Raw genomic sequence first — 21,178 nt, forward strand, 5'->3', positions numbered from 1 at the left:
GATATTATTTGTCATTAAGTAGCAGGATTACTTTGTAATTAGTGACACATTTCAGCCGGTGTCATGGATTTTTGCACCTCTTTTTCCCTGTGTTATTTCTCATCATTACAAATCACTAATTTTATAGACATCTGTGGTTTGATTTCTTTGCCTGTGTGGATTGGATGGGTTGTTACTGACATCTGGTGAGGAATTCATGTTAATAGCACTTTTAGGACTATATTTACCTAGTAAGTTGTTGACGTGTTCAATACTTATTTCACCCACTCTATAACACTGTATTATTTTTTTTTATATATATATATATATATACACTTTACACAACTTTTTTATGGCATTGGGGTTTTCACAGGATTGCAGCTCAACGAACGTTGGACATTTTCACATTTCATTTGTAAAAGTTGAATTTTCATGTTTAAGCTGCCCATGCTACAGGCTCTAATGCAGCCCCATACCAACAGAAATACAGAACTGTAACTGTGCTATGATAACAAACTGGTTGGTCTCTCTCCTCAGTAACAGAAAATAGAATAAATCCGGCACACTAATGAAAAAGATTGCAACAATATCTTGACTTAAGAATTTTTATTGTGTTATTCTTTTAAGGATGTCAAAAGTATTTTATGTATATTTTTTTCTCTGTATATTTTTTCTCTTAAAGTCCTAAAGTCCAACGTTTCGGCCACAATTCTGGCCTGTTTCAAGGACTATAAAGTACAAAAACAACATAAAGAACAAAATTACAATGAGTAAACAGCATGTGTACTGTACAATCACAGTGATAATACATATGAAAAATTGCCACTAAAAGTGGAGGGAAAACAGGGATTACAAAAAGTTTACATAGGATAACACAATGAGTACTACATTAAAGGATGGAGAAAGATACAACATTTTATACAAAGAAATCCACTTATATACATCAGAGAGGAGTCATGAGTATACAAAACATGAATATAAGAAACACAAACCTCAGTGAGTTTGTAAAAAAACACATGTCACATGAAACGGTCTATTTACGTTAGTCTAAAGTTCACCACTCCTAAGGAGCCTGGGGTCAAAGAATAGAAAACGGTAAGTAACATGTATGGGGTGAAACTAAAAATGATCACGTGACTACTGGCTGATTGGGATAATGTGATAATAAATGTCAGGTATGTAGAAATCGACACCTGGATATAGATAAATAGGAGTAGAGGAATAGAAGGTATCCATTACATTGTGAGAGAGGACATACAGTACTACAGATTCTTATGGGGATCATGGAGGGAAATGTAAGATATTGCTTACCCCAAGGGTGCAAACAGCAGGAAAAACCCTCTCTGAGACCTGGGTTGTGAGATTAAATGGGAGGTCAGGAGCCTAATGGCATTCCATAACATCATATGCTCATTGCAAGTTCCATACCTTTGTGAGTAATCCTCGTGGTATAGGGGTCTGGAGGTGCCTGGGAGTGACATGTGCCCTGGATCATATCGCGTTTAAATAGTGTGTGGGCGTCGCGCCCAAACACACACTTCCTGGTTGTGAGACGCACAGGAGGAACGCGGAACGCATCCCGCGCATGCGCCGCCGGGGACCCAGGCAGCGCATGCGCAGAAGGCAGCCACCACGTCCCATGGTGTCAGAGTGATGACGCTGAACGGGGCGCATCTCGCGCGTGCGCCGCCCTGCCTTCAGGCAGCGCATGCGCAGCAGGCAGCCCATACACAGCGTGTGGTGATAGATTGCCGAGTGGAGAGGAAAGCATCCCGCGCGTGCGCCGCCGGGCATCCAGGTGGCGCACGCGCAGAAGGCAAACCCCCCCACGTAATAGAGACAATGTCTTAGAGAAAAATGTTCTGGTCTTTATACAGATGGTGCGCCGTGTTGAAGGTGCCAAGGATGATCCATAGAAGGTGCATGGCTATAGGTTCGTGACTCCCTTTTAGGTGCCAAAAAGAGATATATAGGGTCAGGTAGGAAGCGAAGCCTAAAAGAATAGAGAGAGATATAATGTTATTATTTTGTTTATACGTATTCATTTGGTAATACAGCAGCTGTACATAGCTAGTTGTGTAATGATTCCAACATTAGACATAGAATACGCCACCTGTCATGTATTACGTTCTATGTCTGTGAAAAAAGGGGGGGGGGGGACAAAGCACGAAATAACAAAATAAATGGCGGTTTTAACTCAGGAATATATAGGAAAATATTTCAATGGAAAACCTCATATTCCCTGTTCAGACCCCTTGGTTCAAGGGTCTTCAGGGTATGGATCCAAAATGCCTCCCTTTCTTTGAGCCTTTGGATTCTATTGCCACCTCGCCTTATGGGGGGTACATGCTCTATAATTTAATACTTTAACTGAGCTATAGTGTGGTTCCGAGAGATAAAATGATGAGGGATGGGAAGTAATGTTTGCTTACAGCGAATGGTAGATTTGTGTTTACTAATGCGGTCTCGGATATGCTGGGTCGTCTCCCCAACATACCCGAGACCGCAAGGACACTTAATTAGATAAATGACGTATGTTGAATCGCATGTAAAGAATTCCCGTATAGTGAAGATCTTCCCAGAGAGGGGGTGAGTGAAAGTGTCACCGCGGGTGAGGTTGTTACATTGCAAGCACTGTAGGCATGGGAAATTGCCCTTTCTAGGGGTGCTAAGGAATGTCTGGCGAGGGAGAATCTTATCAGAGCCTACATCAGCTCGGACCAGGTTATCTCTCAAGTTTTTCGGTCGTTTGTTACAAAAAGCGGGGGTTCCAAGAATTCTTTTACCGAGGGGTAAGCCGTTCTGAGGAGGGGCCAGTGTCTTAGGACTATGTTTCTAATCATAGGTGAAAAAGGGTGGTATGTATTAACACAAGCTATCCTGGGGGCCACACTCCGTATAGTGTCAGAATGGCGCGACCTTGAATTGCTGGCTATGTCCGTGGGGTACCCTCTGGAAATAAACTTCTGGCTCATTTCCTGTGTTCTGATCTCCCGTTGTTCGGGATTAGAGACCATCCTATTTTCCCTCAAATGTTGGGAGATCGGTAGTGATTTTTTAATATGTGTCGGATGGCAACTTGAATAGTGTAGAAGGTTATTCCTATCTGTTGGTTTAATGTAAAGATCTGTACTTATGTGGCCTTCTGAAGATATTTGAACTAGTGTGTCCAAAAAATTAATACTACGTGTGTCTGAGTGCATAGTAAATGTTAAGCCTGGTCTAACCATATTCAGGTCATGAAAAAACAATTAAGAGATTCGGAATTTCCCCGCCAAAATATGAATACATCATTGATGTATCTTTTCCAAGTGATGGCGTGTTGATAGCTCCTCGATAACAAGCTGGTAGGTCTCTTTCCTCGATAACAAGCTGGTAGGTCTCTTTCCTCGATAACAAGCTGGTTGGTCCCTTTCCTCGATAACAAGCTGGTTGGTCCCTCTCCTCGATAACAAGCTGGTTGGTCTCGCTCCTCGATAACAAGCTGGTAGGTCTCGCTCCTCGATAACAAGCTAGTAGGTCTGGCTCCTCGATAACAAGCTGGTAAGTCTCGCTCCTCGATAACAAGCTGGTAGGTCTCGCTCCTCGATAACAAGCTGGTAGGTCTCGCTCCTCGATAACAAGCTGGTAGGTCTCGCTCCTCGATAACAAGCTGGTAGGTCTCGCTCCTCGATAACAAGCTGGTTGGTCTCGCTCCTTGATAACAAGCTGGTTGGTCTCTCTCCTTGATAACTAGCTGTATTGTTTTTCACCTCGATAACAAGCTGGATGATCCATCTCCTCCTCCTGGACACAGGACACAGCGTTCAGGGTTTCCATAAAAAAATCCCTTGTGCACATGAATGTCTCAAGAATCTCAATTTTAAAATTTTTATAGATATTATGCATTATAGATATTAATCAGTCTTTACAATTTTACATTGACTGTTTTTCTGACCTTGTTCCACTGTTTTAGACACAGTTGTTAAGATTGATAAACCTCCGACCATCTTTGCTTTGGAAAGACTCTGCCTCTCTAACCTGCTCTGTTTATACACAGTCATGTGACATAGTTGAAAACTGACCCTCCGGCTGTTAATCATTAATACCAATTTCTTTTCTAGCCTTTTGGTAATCTTCCCAATGTTCGAGATGTGTCGCTGCCATATATTTCTAAATTAGATTTATTTTTATTCAGATGAAGTTGAAAAATGTCCAACGGTCCACTTCTGATCTGTGATCTACTGTGAATGAAATACGGCGATATGGTAAAAAGATACCATCTCCATTTGACTTTTTTTTTTGTGTAATAGGTCAAAGCCTCCGTTGTCCAAGCCAATAATGGAATCGCATTCTGGAGAGTCGCTGCTTATAGGTGGGTCTGGGGCCTGTGCGGAGGTTTTGGGGGTTCTGCGGCCCCCATACACATTAGACCAACGCCAATATCTGCATGTTCGGGTGATGGTGTAATGTAGGGGTGCACAGCATTTTTTGGTCCATGGGCTACATTGGTTCAGTATCGCAATCTCAAGGGCAGCAACATTTTTTTCAAAGGCATACTTGCATGAATACATCACCAGAACCAAGTTTAGAGTATTTGATAAGAATTTGGAGAGTTTCTGCTCCAGAAACTCAGTATAAACACACCCTAACTTGCACTGAGCTTTTGGAGATAAAATTGAGCAGTAACCTGCCATATCCTCCATAATTTTGAGGATTTTTCAGTTTTAACGTAGCCGTAAAGCAGGTTGTGGTTTGCTACATGTGTACAGGATCAGAATCAGCATCAGTACATGAATGCAGGATCAGAATCAGCATCAGTACATGAATGCAGCACCAGAATCGGCGTCAGTACATGAATGCAGCACCAGAATCGGCGTCAGTACATGAATGCAGCACCAGAATCGGCGTCAGTACATGAATGCAGCACCAGAATCGGCGTCAGTACATGAATGCAGCACCAGAATCGGCGTCAGTACATGAATGCAGCACCAGAATCGGCGTCAGTACATGAATGCAGCACCAGAATCGGCGTCAGTACATGAATGCATGACCAGAATCAGCGTCAGTACATGAATGCAGGACCAGAATCAGTGTCAGTACATGAATGCAGGACCAGAATCAGCGTCAGTATATGAATTCAGCACTAGAATCAGCGTCAGGATATGAATGTGGCACCAGAACAGTCAGTACATGAATGCGGCACCAGAACCACTGTCAGTCCATGAGTGCGGCACCAGAATGACAGTCAGTACATTAATGGAGAATTAGAACTAGCGTCAGTACATAAATCCTGCACAAGAACCACTACAAGTACATGAATATAGCACCAGAATCTGCGTCAGTACATGAGTACAGCACTAGAATCAGCGTCAGTACATGAATACAGCACCAAGCTTAGTAAAGCAGTCAATTGCAATGTCAGGTCAGTCCTATATACAATTGTATCGTATGAACCTACAACTCCCAGTATGTCCTTAACAATGGTTTAACAAAAAAACATTTACATGCAGATACATTATAGGTGACGACATCTCAAATTGTTCCAATAGTTGATCCATCCTTCACTCCCCAAACAACACAATGGTGTAATGTGATCTGTTTGTGCAGTTATTTGTCTCCAAAAATGAAAATAAACTAATTTAATTATTTATTTTTACCAAAAATTCAGAATTTTTATCCATTACAAGTATCGCTGTGCATATACTGCGCAGAAGAATCCAATTTCTCTCTCGCCTTATTGGGGGACGCAGATTTCTTTGTCGCTCTATTGGGAGACCCAGACAATTGGGGTGTATAGGCTATGCCTCCGGAGGCCGCACAAAGTATTACACTTAAAAGTGTTAAGCCCCTCCCCTTCTGCCTATACACCCCCCGTGCTCCCACGGGCTCCCCAGTTTTTTGCTTTGTGCGAAGGAGGTCAGACACGCACAGCACAGCTCCACAGATTGGTCAGCAGCAGCTGCTGACCATGTCGGATGGAAGAAAAGTGGGCCCATATAGGGCCCCCCAGCATGCTCCCTTCTCACCCCACTCTTGTCGGCGGTGTTGTTAAGGTTGAGGTATCCATTGCGGGTACGGAGGCTGGAGCCCACATGCTGTTTTCCTTCCCCATCCCCCTCAGGGCTCTGGGTGAAGTGGGATCTTACCGGTCTCCAGGCACTGAGACCGTGCTCCATCCACAGCTCCTAAGACTCTGCTGGATAGGAGCCGGGTATCGTTCAGGGACATGGCCCTGCTACTTAAAGGTACTCTGTGTCCCTGTGGGGACCGCGCACAGCAACACTCCAGCATTGCTGGGTGTGCTAGTGCACCGGGGGACCGCGGCGCTGACCGGGTTAATGTGCCATTACACACTCAGCGTCGCTGAGTGTGTTTATGTAGGGGGACTACCGTACTACCGCCGCCGCCATGTTTTTAACACTGAGGCGCGGCTGGGACTTGTAGTGCGCCGGGGACTTCCACGCGGCCGCGCTTTTATGGCAGCCGCGCTCATTACTTGAGTCCCCGGCTTGTACGGCCTAGTGTTTCCTCCTCCCGCCCACAGCCCTGACAGGCAGGGGAAGGGCGGGACGCTTTACAGACGAGCTGCAGTGAGGGCTGGAGCATGCTTTGCATACTCCACTCCCCTCACTGCACTGTGAGGCACCAGTTCCCGCACTTTCTAAGGGTCACGCCCACGGCTTCCTCCTCTCTCAGGACGCCGGCAGCCGTGCCATTACACACTCAGCATCGCTGAGTGTGTTTATGTAGGGAGACTACCGCGCTGACCGCCGCCGCCATGTTTTGACACTGAGGCGCGGCTGGGACTTGTAGTGCGCCGGGGACTTCCGCGCGGCCGCGCTTTTACGGCGGCCGCGTTTATTACTCGAGTCCCCGGCTTTTGCGGCCTAGTCTTTCTTCCTCCCGCCCACAGCCCTGACAAGCAGGGGAAGGGCGGGACGCTGCACAGGATGAGCAGCACTGAGGGCTGGAGCATGCTTTGCATACTCCACCCCCCTCACTGTCCTCTCCTCAGAAGCCGGCAGCCATTCCTGTCAGCTCCTTGAATGCTGCAGAGGGGGACAAATTCTGACAGACCCAGGCAGGGACCCTGGTGGCCTCACAACCGCTTTATGCGGGGGGTATGCAGCATCTGTGGTGCTAGCCACATTTGTGCAGGAGTGTAATTTTAAATCATATGTTTATAAGATATGCTTTACACTGTATGGTGCACAGTTGATTCTGTATATATATTGTGTTGCTCAGGGAAGTCAACAGCATGGCGCCCATAAAAGGCAGGAGCGCCAAACCACAGGCTTACTATGCTGCCTGCGCCGCATGTACGACCCCTCTGCCGGCAGGATCCACTGAGCAATCCAGACCGGTATCTCAGCACAGGGGCACTGTTGAATCATTGCTCCCTGGCCCACCTCAGTTGGACCAGAGGTCTCCCCGGGGTGTCTCATAGATCCCAGAGTGAGGTCTCTGATACAGACCCCAGCCCCTGACCGTCTAAGCGAGCTCGCTGGGAAATTCCCTCGACATCTTCATATTGGTCAGGGTCTCAGCGGGGGGAATCCCTGGATGATGAAGCGGAGACAGCTGATCAGGATTCTGATCCTGAGGCCGCTCTCAATCTTGATACGCCTGACGGGGACGCCATAGTGAACGATCTTATAGCGTCTATCAATCAAAGATGCCACTCACAGGCAGATGGAGCTCTGGTTGAAATCCATCTATGAAGCTATCAGCGCTTCTTTTACACCAGCATTTGCAGCCGTATGGGTGCTACAAGCTATCTCAGCAGGTCAAGCGCAAATTGACGCAGCCACACAGACGTCGGCATTTGCGTCTTACGCTATTAATGCTGTCCTGGACTCTGCGAGCCGTATGGCGGTTGCTTCCGCCAATTCGGTGGTACTCTGCAGGGCCTTGTGGCTACGGAACTGGAAGGCAGATTCTGCTTCCAAAAAAGCGTTTAACCAGTTTGCCAATTTCTGGCGACCGACTGTTTGGCGAACGTTTGGATGAAATCATCAAACAATACAAGGGAAAGGATACATCTTTACCCCAGCCCAAACCGAACATACCCCAACAGAGGATGGGGCAGTCGAGGTTTCGGTTCTTTCGGGGCGCGGGCAGGTCCCAATTCTCCTCGTCCAAAAGGCCTCTGAATAGATCAAGGGCTCTCCGATTCATGGCGGTCTAAGTCAAAAAAGACCACCGGAGGTGCCGCTACCAAAGCGGCTTCTTGATGGCTTTCGGTCTCCTCAATCCGCATCCTCGGTTGGTGGCAGGCTTTCCCGCCTTTGCGACTCCTGGCTGCCAAGGGTAAAAGACCGTTGGGCGAGAGACATTCTGTCTCACGGTTACAAGTTAGAGTTCGCCTCTCGTCCCCCGACTCGATTCTTCAGGTTATCCCCGCCTCCCGAGCGAGCCGAGGCTCTTCTGCAGGCGCTGGGCACCCTGAGGGCAGAAGGAGTGGTGGTCCCTGTTCCTCTTCAGCAACAGGGTCACGGGTTTTTCTCCAACCTGTTTGTGGTTACAAAGAAGGACGGGTCTTTCCGTCCTGTCCTGGACCCGTAACTGCTCAACAAACACGTATAGACCAGACGGTTCCGGATGGAAACCCTCCGCTCCGTCATCGACTCAATGTCCCCAGAAGATTTCCTTGCATCGATCGATATCAAAGATGCTTTTCTCCACGTACCGGTGGCTCCAGAGCACCAGCGCTTCTTGCGCTTCACCATAGGAGACGAACACCTGCAGTTCGTGGCACTGCAGTTCGGCCTGGCTACAGCCCCACGGGTTTTCACCAAGGTCAGGGCTACAGTAGTTGCGGTCCTCCACTCTCAGGGTCACTCGGTGATCCCTTACTTGGACGATCTGCTGATCAAGGCACCCTCTCAAGAGGCATGCCAACACAGCCCCGACGCTTCTCTGGGGGCTCTCCAGAGTTTCGGGTGGATCATCAATTTTCCAAAGTCAAATCTGACACCAGCCCAATCGCTGACATATCTTGGCATGGAGTTTCATACCCTATCGGCGATAGTGAAGCTTCCGCTGATCAACAAGCGTTCACTACAGAAAGGGGTGCAATCTCTCCTTCAAGGTCAAGCACACCCCTTGAAGGGCCTCATGCACTTCCTGGGGAAGATGGTGGCAGCAATGGAGGCAGTTCCTTTCGCGCAGTTTCACCTGCGTCCTCTTCATTGGGACATCCTACGCAAATAGGACAGGAAACCGACGTCCCTCGACAGGAACGTCTCCCTCTCTCAGGCAACCAAAGCTTCCCTTAGGGGGTGGCTTTCTTCCCACTTCATTATCGCATGGGAAATCCTTCCTACCCCCATCCTGGGAGGTGGTCACGACGGACGCGAGTCTGTCAGGGTGGGGAGCAGTCTTTCTCCACCACAGGGCTCAGGGTACGTGGACTCAGCAAGAGTCCTCGCTTCAGATCAATGTTCTGAAGATCAGGGCAGTGTATCTTGCCCTAAAAAGTGTTCCAGCAGTGGCTGGAAGGCAAGCAGATCCGAATTCAGTCGGACAACTCCACAGTGGTGGCTTACATCAACCACCAAGGCGGAACACGCAGTCGGCAAGCCTTCCAGGAAGTCCGGCGGATTTTGATGTGGGTGGAAGCCACGGCCCCCACCATCTCCGCAGTTCACATCCCGGGCGTCGAAAACTGGGAAGCAGACTTTCTCAGTCGCCAGGGCATGGACGCAGGGGAATGGTCTCTTCACCCGGGCGTGTTTCAGGAGATCTGTTGCCGCTGAGGGAGGCCGGACGTCGACCTAATGGCGTCCCGGCACAACAACAAGGTCATGGCATTCATGGCACGCTCTCACGATCACAGAGCTATGGCGGCAGACGCCTTAGTTCGGAATTGGTCGCAGTTTCAACTCCCTTATGTGTTTCCTCCGCTGGCACTGTTGCCCAGAGTGTTACGCACGATCAGGGCCGACTGCCGCCGCGCCATCCTCGTCACTCCAGACTGGCCGAGGAGGTCGTGGTACCATGATCTGTGGCATCTCACGGTAGGCCAAACGTGGGCACTACCAGTCCGACCAGACTTGCTGTCTCAAGGGCCGTTTTTCCATTTGAATTCTGCGGCCCTCAACCTGACACTGTGGCCATTGAGTCCTAGATCTAGCGTCTTCAGGATTATCTCAAGAGGTCATTGCCACTATGAGACAGGCTAGGAAACCAACGTCCGCCAAGATCTACCACAGGACGTGGAAAAATTTCCTGTCGTGGTGCTCTGCTCGGGGTTTTTCTCCCTGGCCTTTTGCCTTGCCCATTTTTCTGTCCTTCCTTCAATCTGGACTGGAAAAGGGTTTGTCGCTCGGCTCCCTTAAGGGACAAGTCTCAGTGCTCTCTGTGTTTTTTCCAGTAGCGCCTAGCCAGACTTCCACAGGTACGCACGTTCCTGCAGGGGGTTGTCACATCGTTCATCCTTACAAGCGGCCGTTAGAACCCTGGGATCTGAACAGGGTGCTGATGGTTCTTCAGAAACCACCATTCGATCCAATAAGGGATATTTCTTTCTCACGCTTTTCGCAGAAAGTGATTTTCCTAGTAGCAGTCACTTCACTTCGGAGAGTGTCTGAGCTAGCAATGTTGTCGTGCAAAGCCCCTTTCCTGGTGTTCACCAGGACAAGGTGGTTCTGCGTCCGGTTCTGGAATTTCTCCCAAGGGTGGTATCCCCCTTTCATCTCAATCAGGATATCTCCTTACCCTCTTTTTGTCATCATCCAGTTCACCAATGTGAAAAGGATTTGCACTGGTTAGATCTGGTGAGAGCACTCAGGCTCTACATTTCTCGTACGGCGCCCCTGCGCCGCTCGGATGCACTCTTTGTCCTTGTCGCTGGCCAGCGTAAAGGGTCACAGGCTTCCAAATCAACCCTGGCTCGGTGGATCAAGGAACCAATTCTCGAAGCTTACCGGGCTGCCGGTTCCCTCAGGGCTCTAGGCCTATTCTACCAGAGCCGGGGGCGCGTCCTGGGCTTTGAGGCACCAGGCTACGGGTCAGCAGGTGTGTCAGGCGGCTACCTGGTCGAGCCTGCACACTTTCACGAAACACTATCAGGTGCATACCTATGCTTCGGCGGATGCCAGCCTAGGTAGGCGAGTCCTTCAGGCGGCGGTTGCCCACCTGTAGGAAAGGGCCGTTTTACGGCTCTCTTACGAGGTATTATTTTACCCACCCAGGGACTGCTTTTGGACATCCCAATTGTCTGGGTCTCCCAATAGAGCGACAAAGAAGAAGGGAATTTTGTTTACTTACCGTAAATTCCTTTTCTTCTAGCTCTAATTGGGAGACCCAGCACCCGCCCCTGTTTTTTTTTGTGTACACATGTTGTTCATGTTGAATGGTTTCAGTTCTCCGATATTCCTTCGGATTGAATCTACTTTACACCAGTTTATAATCTTTTCCTCCTTCTTGCTTTTGCACCAAAACTGAGGAGCCCGTGGGAGCACGGGGGGTGTATAGGCAGAAGGGGAGGGGCTTAACACTTTTAAGTGTAATACTTTGTGCGGCCTCCGGAGGCATAGCCTATACACCCCAATTGTCTGGGTCTCCCAATTAGAGCTAGAAGAAAAGGAATTTACGGTAAGTAAACAAAATTCCCTTCTTTACGGTCAGTAAAATATAGGGTATAGCCACTGTGTTGCACCCTGCACCTCCACCCATCAGCTGCTATCACCTCTGGTTATGTGAATAGTATAGCCGTATATCATATGACAACTGTTGTGCGCCCAAAAGTCATGGGAGCCAATAGGAGAAGGCTTTTGCAACAAAAAGCCACCATAAGGTAAGGTGACATGTTGCACATAAATTTTGCATCTTTTGACCCCCCAAGTTTGACTTTGCTCTGTTGAAATGGGTGGACCCAGGACGGGAGCGTGGTCGGCAAAATATATCATGTTGGCTCCATGGACGCCAGAATGGAGTAGCACCACATAAGGCGTATGCCTAGGTCTCGTGGCCGTTTACCGCTGCAATCTTATAGTATAATGCTGCTATAGGGGTCTCGCATTTTGCAATTGCAACAAGCCAAATGCAAAAATGGCTGACTGCAACTTGTCGCAGTTTCATAATGGACACCCATACTTGTGCAATGTATCAGCGGCACGTTGCGATCTTTGGAGGTTGTAGTATAATGTTGCTATAGGGGGTCTCACATTTTTGCAAGTGGGAAAAAAAGTAGCAACTTGAGGCAGTTCCATAGGGGACACCATAAATGTGCAATGTATCAGCTGCACGTTGCAATCTTTGGCAGTTTAGCCGTTTCGCCATCCAGAGTCACCGCATCGCCCCAACCTTAGTTTCCTTTACTTCCCACTCCCAGACTGGGGTCTTCATTGCCGTTGTACCTGCCCTTCTCCTCCGCACATTTGGGGTTTTGGACAAATGTTCCCGCGGCTTCCACTCATGGGGCCGCAGTCTACTGGGATCACTGGTGGTAGAGTAGAGTTGGTCTCGTCAGTCTTCACAGCCGCGGGCGGAGGATAATAATAATTATAATTTTATTCATTTATATAGCGCTATTAATTCCACAGCGCTTTATAGAAATTGGCAACACTGTCCCCATTGGGGCTCACAATCTAGAGTCCCTATATGTATGTCTTTGGAAGGAAACCGGAGAACCCAGAGAAAACCCACGCAAACACAGGGAGAACATACAAACTCCTTGCAGATGGTGTCCTTGGTGGGATTTGAACCCAGGACCCCAGCGCTGCAAGACTGCAGTGCTAACCACTGAGCCCACACAAGACTGCAGTGCTAACCACTGAGCCCACACAAGACTGCAGTGCTAACCACTGAGCCCACACAAGACTGCAGTGCTAACCACTGAGCCCACACAAGACTGCAGTGCTAACCACTGAGCCCACACAAGACTGCAGTGCTAACCACTGAGCCCACACAAGACTGCAGTGCTAACCACTGAGCCCACACAAGACTGCAGTGCTAACCACTGAGCCCACACAAGACTGCAGTGCTAACCACTGAGCCCACACAAGACTGCAGTGCTAACCACTGAGCCCACACAAGACTGCAGTGCTAACCACTGAGCCCACACAAGACTGCAGTGCTAACCACTGAGCCCACACAAGACTGCAGTGCTAACCACTGAGCCCACACAAGACTGCAGTGCTAACCACTGAGCCCACACAAGACTGCAGTGCTAACCACTGAGCCCACACAAGACTGCAGTGCTAACCACTGAGCCCACACAAGACTGCAGTGCTAACCACTGAGCCCACACAAGACTGCAGTGCTAACCACTGAGCCCACACAAGACTGCAGTGCTAACCACTGAGCCCACACAAGACTGCAGTGCTAACCACTGAGCCCACACAAGACTGCAGTGCTAACCACTGAGCCCACACAAGACTGCAGTGCTAACCACTGAGCCCACACAAGACTGCAGTGCTAACCACTGAGCCCACACAAGACTGCAGTGCTAACCACTGAGCCCACACAAGACTGCAGTGCTAACCACTGAGCCCACACAAGACTGCAGTGCTAACCACTGAGCCCACACAAGACTGCAGTGCTAACCACTGAGCCCACACAAGACTGAAGTGCTAACCACTGAGCCACCATGCCGCCCATGAGGTCCTGATGGTGAGAGCGGACCTCATCCTCCACAGCTTGATCCATGAAGAAGTCTTACATGGCTTCCATCCCTCCATAAGTCACTTTCCCTTGACGGTAGGATAGGTGATATCTCATTGATTATGGTGGTCCAGTCGTTGGGACCCCGCCACCAGTATTCAGAATGGGGCATTTTTTTTTCTTTATCCCCATTAGATTGCATCAGCAGTCACATGCTCAACCTCCGTTCCGTTGCAATGTATCAGCGGCAATGTTGCACGTTGCTCCATTCATTTAAGAGCACTGCACTTTGGGGGGCTTCCGGAACACCCCCCCCTCCCCCCTCCAGAATGAATGGAGTGGTGGTTGACTGTGCACTGCAACCCCATGGTAATTGGGATAAGTGCCCCGCGGGATAAAAACTCCCCAATTTGCCCATAGGTGCGAGTACGCCCATTGATCAGTAATCGCCTATTCCGTAGTACTTGTTTTCGCCCCGATACGTTTCGCCCCTCCCGTCCCCCGATGAGAGGTTTCGCTGTTACCGTTTCATAGCCAGGATGATTATTACGACCCATAAACGCCAGCATTTACCATTGATTTATCTCCCTAAATTGACACATCGTAAAACATTACTATCAAGGGAAAGGTGCAAATGGCTTCTGAGCGCGTGCACTTTGTCCCCTCCGCATCCCCCCCGCATGTCACCCCTCGGGTTACAAGTCCAGAGAGCCGGGGTTGTGTCTGTGTGCGGCTGCCAGCGTCTTATCTGGCCGGGGCGATTCCTCGGGAGGACCAGGAACAAATAAAGCGCAATGGGAGAAGCCTCTGCTGTAAAAATACAGACTCATTAAGGATCTGAAACTTTCCTGTTTGATTGGTGGGGTCCGTGCTGATTGGCACATTTAAGGACCTGTGCTCCTTTCCTGTGCAGCAGGGCCTTGATTGGGGGGTGATCATCAGAGATCCGGGGTGCGGAGTCTTGGAAGGAGGCTGCACTCTTGAAATAAATAAGATTTGTTAACAGGTCTCAAAAAAAGGGAGAATAAAAGACGCAGATAAATTGGCAAAGATTTGAGAGGAATCAAACCTGAAACGACCAGAAAGCCATTGAAACCAGCCACCACTGAGCAAGACAAGACATACAAGGTGTTCAGTGCTCAGAGACATGGCCGAGGTGGGGAGGCTGAAACTGATCACCACCGAGCAAGACACAGAGGTACAAGGTGTTCAGTGATCAGAGACATGGCCGAGGTGAGGAGGCGGAAACTGACCACCACCGAGCAAGACCCAGAAGTACAAGGTGTTCAGTGATCAGAGACATGGCCGAGGTGAGGAGGTTGAACCCGACCACCACTGAGCAAGACCCAGAAGTACAAGATGTTCAGTGATCAGAGAGATGGCCAAGGTGAGGAGGCTGAAAACTGACAACTACTGAGCAAGGCCCAGAAATACAAGGTTTTCAGTGCACAGAGACATGGCCAAGGTGAGGAGGCTGAAACCAACCACCACTGAGCAAGACACAGAAGTACAAGGTGTTCAGTGCTCAGAGACATGGATGAGGTGGGGCGGCTGAACCCAACCACAACTGAGCAAGGCCCAGAAATACAAGGCGTTCAGTGCTCAGATACAGCCAAGGTGAGGAGGCTGAAACCGACCAACACTGAGCAAGATACAGACGTACAAGTTGTTCAGTGCTCAGACATGGCCGAGGGGAAAAGCCTGAAACTGACCACCACTGAGCAAGGCCCAGAAATACAAGGTGTTCAGTGATCAGACATGGCCATGATGAGGACAGACCACCTCTGAGCAAAACACAGAAGTGCAAGGTGTTCATTGCTCAGAAGCAGCTGAGGTGAGGAGGCCGAAACCAACCACTGAGCAAGACATAGACATATAAGGTGTTCAATGCTCAGACACTGCCGAGGTGAGGAAGCTGAAACCAAACCCCACTGAGCAAGACAGACGTACAAGGTGTTCAGTGCTCAGAGACACGGCCAAGGGGAGGAGGCTGAAATAGACCACCACTGAGTAAGACATAGACGTACAGGGTGTTCAGTGTCAGACACAGCCGAGGTGAGGAGATTGAAACCCGACCACCACTGAGCAAGACACAGAAGCGGAAATGTCAAGACTGGGCAAACAAATATCTGAAGTTAGATTTTGTTCAAGTTTTATTGATTAATGAGATGAGTGACTCCTGACAGACCGGATGTATGACGCCCTCCTGCCCTCTGTGACCTTCTATTGCGCATATCCTGACTATGGATTTTTGCTATGGAACAGTAAGCCCATACATTCATAATGTATGACGTGTGTTATCAAGGTGTTAATATAGGAAGGGGTTCTTTACAGTAAAAGCGGTTAAAATAATCCCATAATCTTATAGGATCTGTATGTTATTTCCTACAATTTCGAACTCGCTGAACGTTTCTTTTTTGCTCGGTGGGGCACCATGTAATATTGCCTATGTCCAGGCTGTACCGCTTTCTGAGACACATTTTGTTTGACTCTTCCCATAGATTCTCACAGCCTGGACTCTTCCCACTTCTCCATCATCGGCGCAGACCTAAGAAACCTGAAGGACATGGAGGAGAAGCTAAAGAAATTTGGCATGGACCCACAGTAAGGTGTCGAGTTTTATCTTGATTACGTTGATTTAACACAACCTGCCCTATATCGTCGCTGCTGGCCTGTATATCTTTCTTGCAGGGGTATATATATAAGAGAAGGGGACTATTGCAAACATAAAGGCTGTGTGCTCCTTTTTTTTTAATGAAAATGCATGTTTTTTAACCTAAAAGAAGCTTTTGTAATTGGTTTAATTTACAATTTTTGCAGCACTTGGCTTCTGCAGCTTGCATGCATTACAGTACATAGCAAGCTGCAGAATGCTGTTCACGACCAGATCACTCAGATAACTGAAGCGATCATCCATGTGGAAATAGGATCACATCAAAATTGCTAAAGTTACATTTGTCGAAAATTGAGCTTATATTATGGTCACTCACGAGACTGAATAGCATTCAGCAGCTTGTTATGCACTGTGATACATGCAAGCTGGCAGTGCAAAATAGAGCAAACTAAAATACAAAAGTGATTTTATTTATTTTATTTGTGTTATTTAAAAAGAATAACCAATAATGGTTTCTTCAGCGCTCTATTGGGAGACCCAGACGATTGGGGTATAGCTACTGCCCTCTGGAGGCCACACAAAGCACTACATCAAAAGTGCAAGGCCCCTCCCCCTCTGGCTATACCCCCCGTGGTATCACGGGTTCTCCAGTTTTAGCTTTGTGTGCGAAGGAGGTCAGACATTCCATGCATAGCTCCACAGATTTTAGTCAGCAGTAGCTGCTGACTATTTCGGATGGAAGAAAAGAGGACACATATAGTGTCCCCAGCATGCTCCCTTCTCACCCCTGGATGGTGTTGTAAGGTTGAGGTACCTATTGCTGGTACGGAGGCTGGAGCCCACATGCTGCTTTCCTTCCACATCCCCCTGAGGGGCTCTGTGGAAGTGGGATCCTGCCGGCCTCAAAGCTCTGACGCCGGGCTCCATCCACAGACCCATTAGAACCTGTTGGATACGGAGCTGGAGTACCGTTCAGGGACATGGCCCTGCACCATTACAGGTACTCTGTGTCCCCGTACACACAGGCACAGCACACTCCAGACTTGCTGGGTGTGCTAGTGCGCCGGGGACAGTAAAGGGTTACAGTCACTGCAGCTTTGCTGAGTGACTTTGTGTATTGGGAACTACCGCGCCGGACGCTCCGGGAGCGGCGGCGCGGCTGGGACTTGTAGTTCGCCGGGGACTGGGCGCCGACCGCGCTTTTACGGCGGCGGCGCTTATAAATCCAGTCCCCGGCTTCTGCGGCCTAGTGCCGCTTCGTTCCCGCCCCCTCCCTGTCACTCAGGGAAGGGGACAGGCGCTGAGCAATCAGCAGCGCCGAGGGCTGGAGCCTTTTTACATGCTCCAGCCCTCTCACTGCAACACTGTCGGGCGCCGGATTCCCGCTCTGCCTTGGGGGCACGCCCACGGCCCGCCCCTCCTCACAGGAGCTGGGGAAGAAGCCGGCAGCCATTACTGAAGTCGGACTTTCGACCAGGCAGGACGGTGGCGATCACACACCCGCTTATAGGCGGGCGGTAAGAGGCACACATAGTGCTGACCACAGATAACTGCAGTGTGTACATGTGTTGTTTTTAACTGCACAGGTCGCTATATGCCCGCTTGGGGAGCGACAAATTAGCAGCAGGAAAGCAGGTGTGCTAAGGCACAGGCTTTCTAGGCTGCTTGTATTGCACGACTGAGGTGTTCATTTGTGTTTATGTGTTATACATTGCACTGTACAGTCGCTAGTCTTAGCTATATTCTCCTGGAATGGCTAGACTACAGCAGCAGAAAACCAAGGGTGCTGGGGCACAGGTTTTTTTCTATGCTGCTTGTATTGCATGGGCTGCAGTGTGCATTTGTACTTGTGCTTGTATGCTATACATTGCACTGTATGGTCACTCTTCTGGGCCATATTCCCATAGATGACTAGTCTATAGCAGCAGAAGAGCTGGGGTGCCAGGGCACAGGCTTCTATGCTGCTTGTATTGCATGTGCTGCAGTGTTCATTTGTACTTGTGCTTGTATGCTATACATTGCACTGTAGGGTCACTCTTCTGGGCTATATTCCCCTAGATGACTAGTCTACAGCAGCAGAAGAGCAGAGGTGCCAGGGCACAGGCTTCTATGCTGCTTGTATTGCATGTGCGGCAGTGTTCATTTGTACTTGTGCTTGTATGCTATACATTGCACTGTAGGGTCACTCTTGGCTATATTCCCCTAGATGACTAGTATACAGCAGCAGAAGAGCAGGGGTGCCAGGGCACAGGCTTCTATGCTGCTTGTATTGCTTGTGCTGCAGTGGTCATTTGTACTTTATGCCTGTATGCTATACATTGCACTGTACGGTCACCAATCTTGGCTATATAATTCTAGATAGCTAGTCGGCAGCGGCAAAACAGCAACACAGATTTTCAGTGCTGTTTTTACTACATGGGATGCTGTTCATGACACCGTCCCATTGTGTGCATGCTTCCCTGTAGCACGTCGTCTGCCGGGGTCTCTAGCACTTCGTCTGCCTGGGTCTCTACTAGTTGTGGCCAAAGAAACCATCTGTCAACCCTGTCCATGGACAGGGACGGAGTAGTCATAATATAGAGACTTGCAGTCCAGACAGGCCATGGACAATCTACTTGACCAAAAGGCAGCTCTTCAGGGCTTTGATACTGACATAGCTATCGATCCGGATACACCGGGTGGTAACGCCATACGGAATGATCCTATACCGTCCATCAATGGAAGGTTGGATCTTTCTCCCTCAGCTCCCCCAGTGGAGATAGGAGACGAACAGGAGAAGTCCCTTTTCAGTATCTCACACAGATATTGAGTATTTTTCTGGCCACGCTGACTTCAGAGAAGCAGTCCAGGAACACCACGCTTACCAGATAAGCGTCTTCTCCAAACGTTTTTTAGGATACACGTTATCCCTTTTTTCCCCTGACGTGGTCAGCGCTGGACCCAGGGTCCAAAGGTGGATTCTCCAATCTCCAGGCTTGCATATAGAGCCATAGTTGCACTGGAGATGGGGCTTCACTTCAAGATGCCATTCACAGACAGATGGACTCTGGTTGAAATCTGTCTAGGAGGCTATCGGCGTGTCGGTTGCTCCGGCATCCACAGCCGTATTGGCAACCTAACCTTTTCTGCTGTTCTTGCGCAGCTGACCTTGAGCAGGGACATCTGTACCGCAGAGGCGTCCGTAACCCCGCAATGTCTGCACTGCGACTTACCCTGTTAATGCTGTCCTAAAAGTACAGTCGAGGTTTCGGTCCTTCCCAAGCTCCGGCAGGTCCCAATTGTCCTCGTGCAAAAGGGCTACAAAACCTCAGACGGGCTCAGATTCCGGCCGGGCTCAATCTCGCCCAAGGAAGGCAGTCGGAGGAACCGCTACCAAGGCGGTCTCCTCAGGACTCTCAGCTCTCTCTCTCTCTCTCCGCATCCGCGGTTGATGGCAGACTCCCCCGCCTTTGGCGACATTTAGCTGCCACAGGTCACAGACCGGTGGGTGACGGACATTGTGCTCACGTGCACAGGACAGTGTTCTGTTCTCGTCCTCCGACTCCATTCTTCAGAACGGCCCCACCTCTCCACCGAGCAGATGCCCTGCTGCAGGCGGTGGACGCTCTAAGAGCAGAAGGAGTGGTGATCCCTGTCTCCCCTCAGGAACGAGGGCGAGGGTTTGTACTCCAATCTCTTTGTGGCTCCAAAGATGGACGGTTCCTTCCGTCCTGTTCTGGTTCTGAAACTGCTCAACGAGCATGCGAACGCCAGGCGGTTCCGGATGGGCTCCCTCCGATCCGTCATTGCCTCAATGTCTCGAGGAGACTTCCTTGCCTCAACAGACATCAAAGATGCCTATCTCCACGTGCCAATTGCTACGGAGCACCAACGTTTTCTACGTTTTGTGATAGGAGACGAACATCTTCTGTTCGTAGCTCTGCCATTCAGTCTGGCGATGGGCACTGGTCACGACAGATACGAGTCTGTCAGGGTGGGGAGCAGTTTGTCTCCGCCACATGGCTCAGGGGACGTGGACTCAGCAGGAGTCCACCCTTCAGATCGATGTTCAAATCGGGGCAGGGTATCTTACCCTATTAGCCTTCCAGAAGTGGCTAGAAAGAGAGCAGATCCGAATCCAGTCGGACATCTCCACAGCGGTGGCATGCATCAACCACCAAGAAGGGGCGCGCAGTCAGCAAGCCTTCCAGGAAGTCCGGCGAATCCTCATGTGGGTGGAGGACACAGCATCCACCATATCCGCAGTTCACATCCCGGGCGTAGAAAACTGGGAAGCAGACTTCCTCAGTCGCCAGGGTATGGACGCGGGGGAATGGTCCCTTCACTCGGACGTGTTTCAGGAAATCTGTTGCCGCTGGGGGGTGCCGGACGTCGACCTAATGGCGTCTCGGCACACCAACAAGGTCCCGGCATTTATGGCACGATCGCGCGATCACAGAGCTCTGGCGGCAGACGCCTTAGTGCAAGATTGGTCGCAGTTCCGGCTCACATATGTGTTTCCACCTCTGGCACTCTTGCCCAGAGTACGGCGCAAAAATCAGATCCGATTGCAGCCGCGTCATACTCGTCGCACCAGACTGGCCGAGGAGATCGTGGTACCCGGATCTGTGGCATCTCACGGTCGGCCGACCGTGGTCACTACCAGACCGACCAGACTTACTGTCCCAGGGGCCGTTTTCTCCATCAGAATTCTGCGGCCCTGAACCTGACTGGGTGGCTTTTGTGTCCTGGATCCTAGCGTCTTCAGGATTATCCCAAGGGGTCGTTGCCACCATGAGACAGGCTAGGAAGCCCACGTCTGCTAAGATATACCACAGAACGTGGAAGATTTTCTTATTCTGGTGCTCTACTCAGGGAGTGTCTCCCTGGCCATTTGCATTGCCTACTTTTCTTTCCTTCCTACAATAGGAGTCAGAAAAGGGCTTGTCGCTCGACTCCCTCAAAGGGCAAGTCTCAGCACTATCCGTGTTTTTTCAGAAGCGTCTAGCACGTCTT

The 21,178-nt window shown here is 49.7% G+C and overlaps 1 protein-coding gene across 1 annotated transcript in view; it reads left to right on the forward strand.

Annotated features, from left to right (window-relative positions):
* LCMT1 (leucine carboxyl methyltransferase 1) overlaps positions 1 to 21,178 on the forward strand; it is a 61,952-nt gene that overhangs the window by 18,152 nt on the left and 22,622 nt on the right. Inside the window, exons 5-6 of the mRNA XM_075318127.1 lie at positions 4,272 to 4,333; positions 16,071 to 16,173. Of these exons, the coding sequence (XP_075174242.1) occupies positions 4,272 to 4,333; positions 16,071 to 16,173 (165 nt within the window). The remainder of the gene's footprint in view (positions 1 to 4,271; positions 4,334 to 16,070; positions 16,174 to 21,178) is intronic.

Source organism: Anomaloglossus baeobatrachus, chromosome 7 (assembly GCF_048569485.1).
Source record: "Anomaloglossus baeobatrachus isolate aAnoBae1 chromosome 7, aAnoBae1.hap1, whole genome shotgun sequence".
Lineage (NCBI taxonomy): Eukaryota > Metazoa > Chordata > Amphibia > Anura > Aromobatidae > Anomaloglossus > Anomaloglossus baeobatrachus.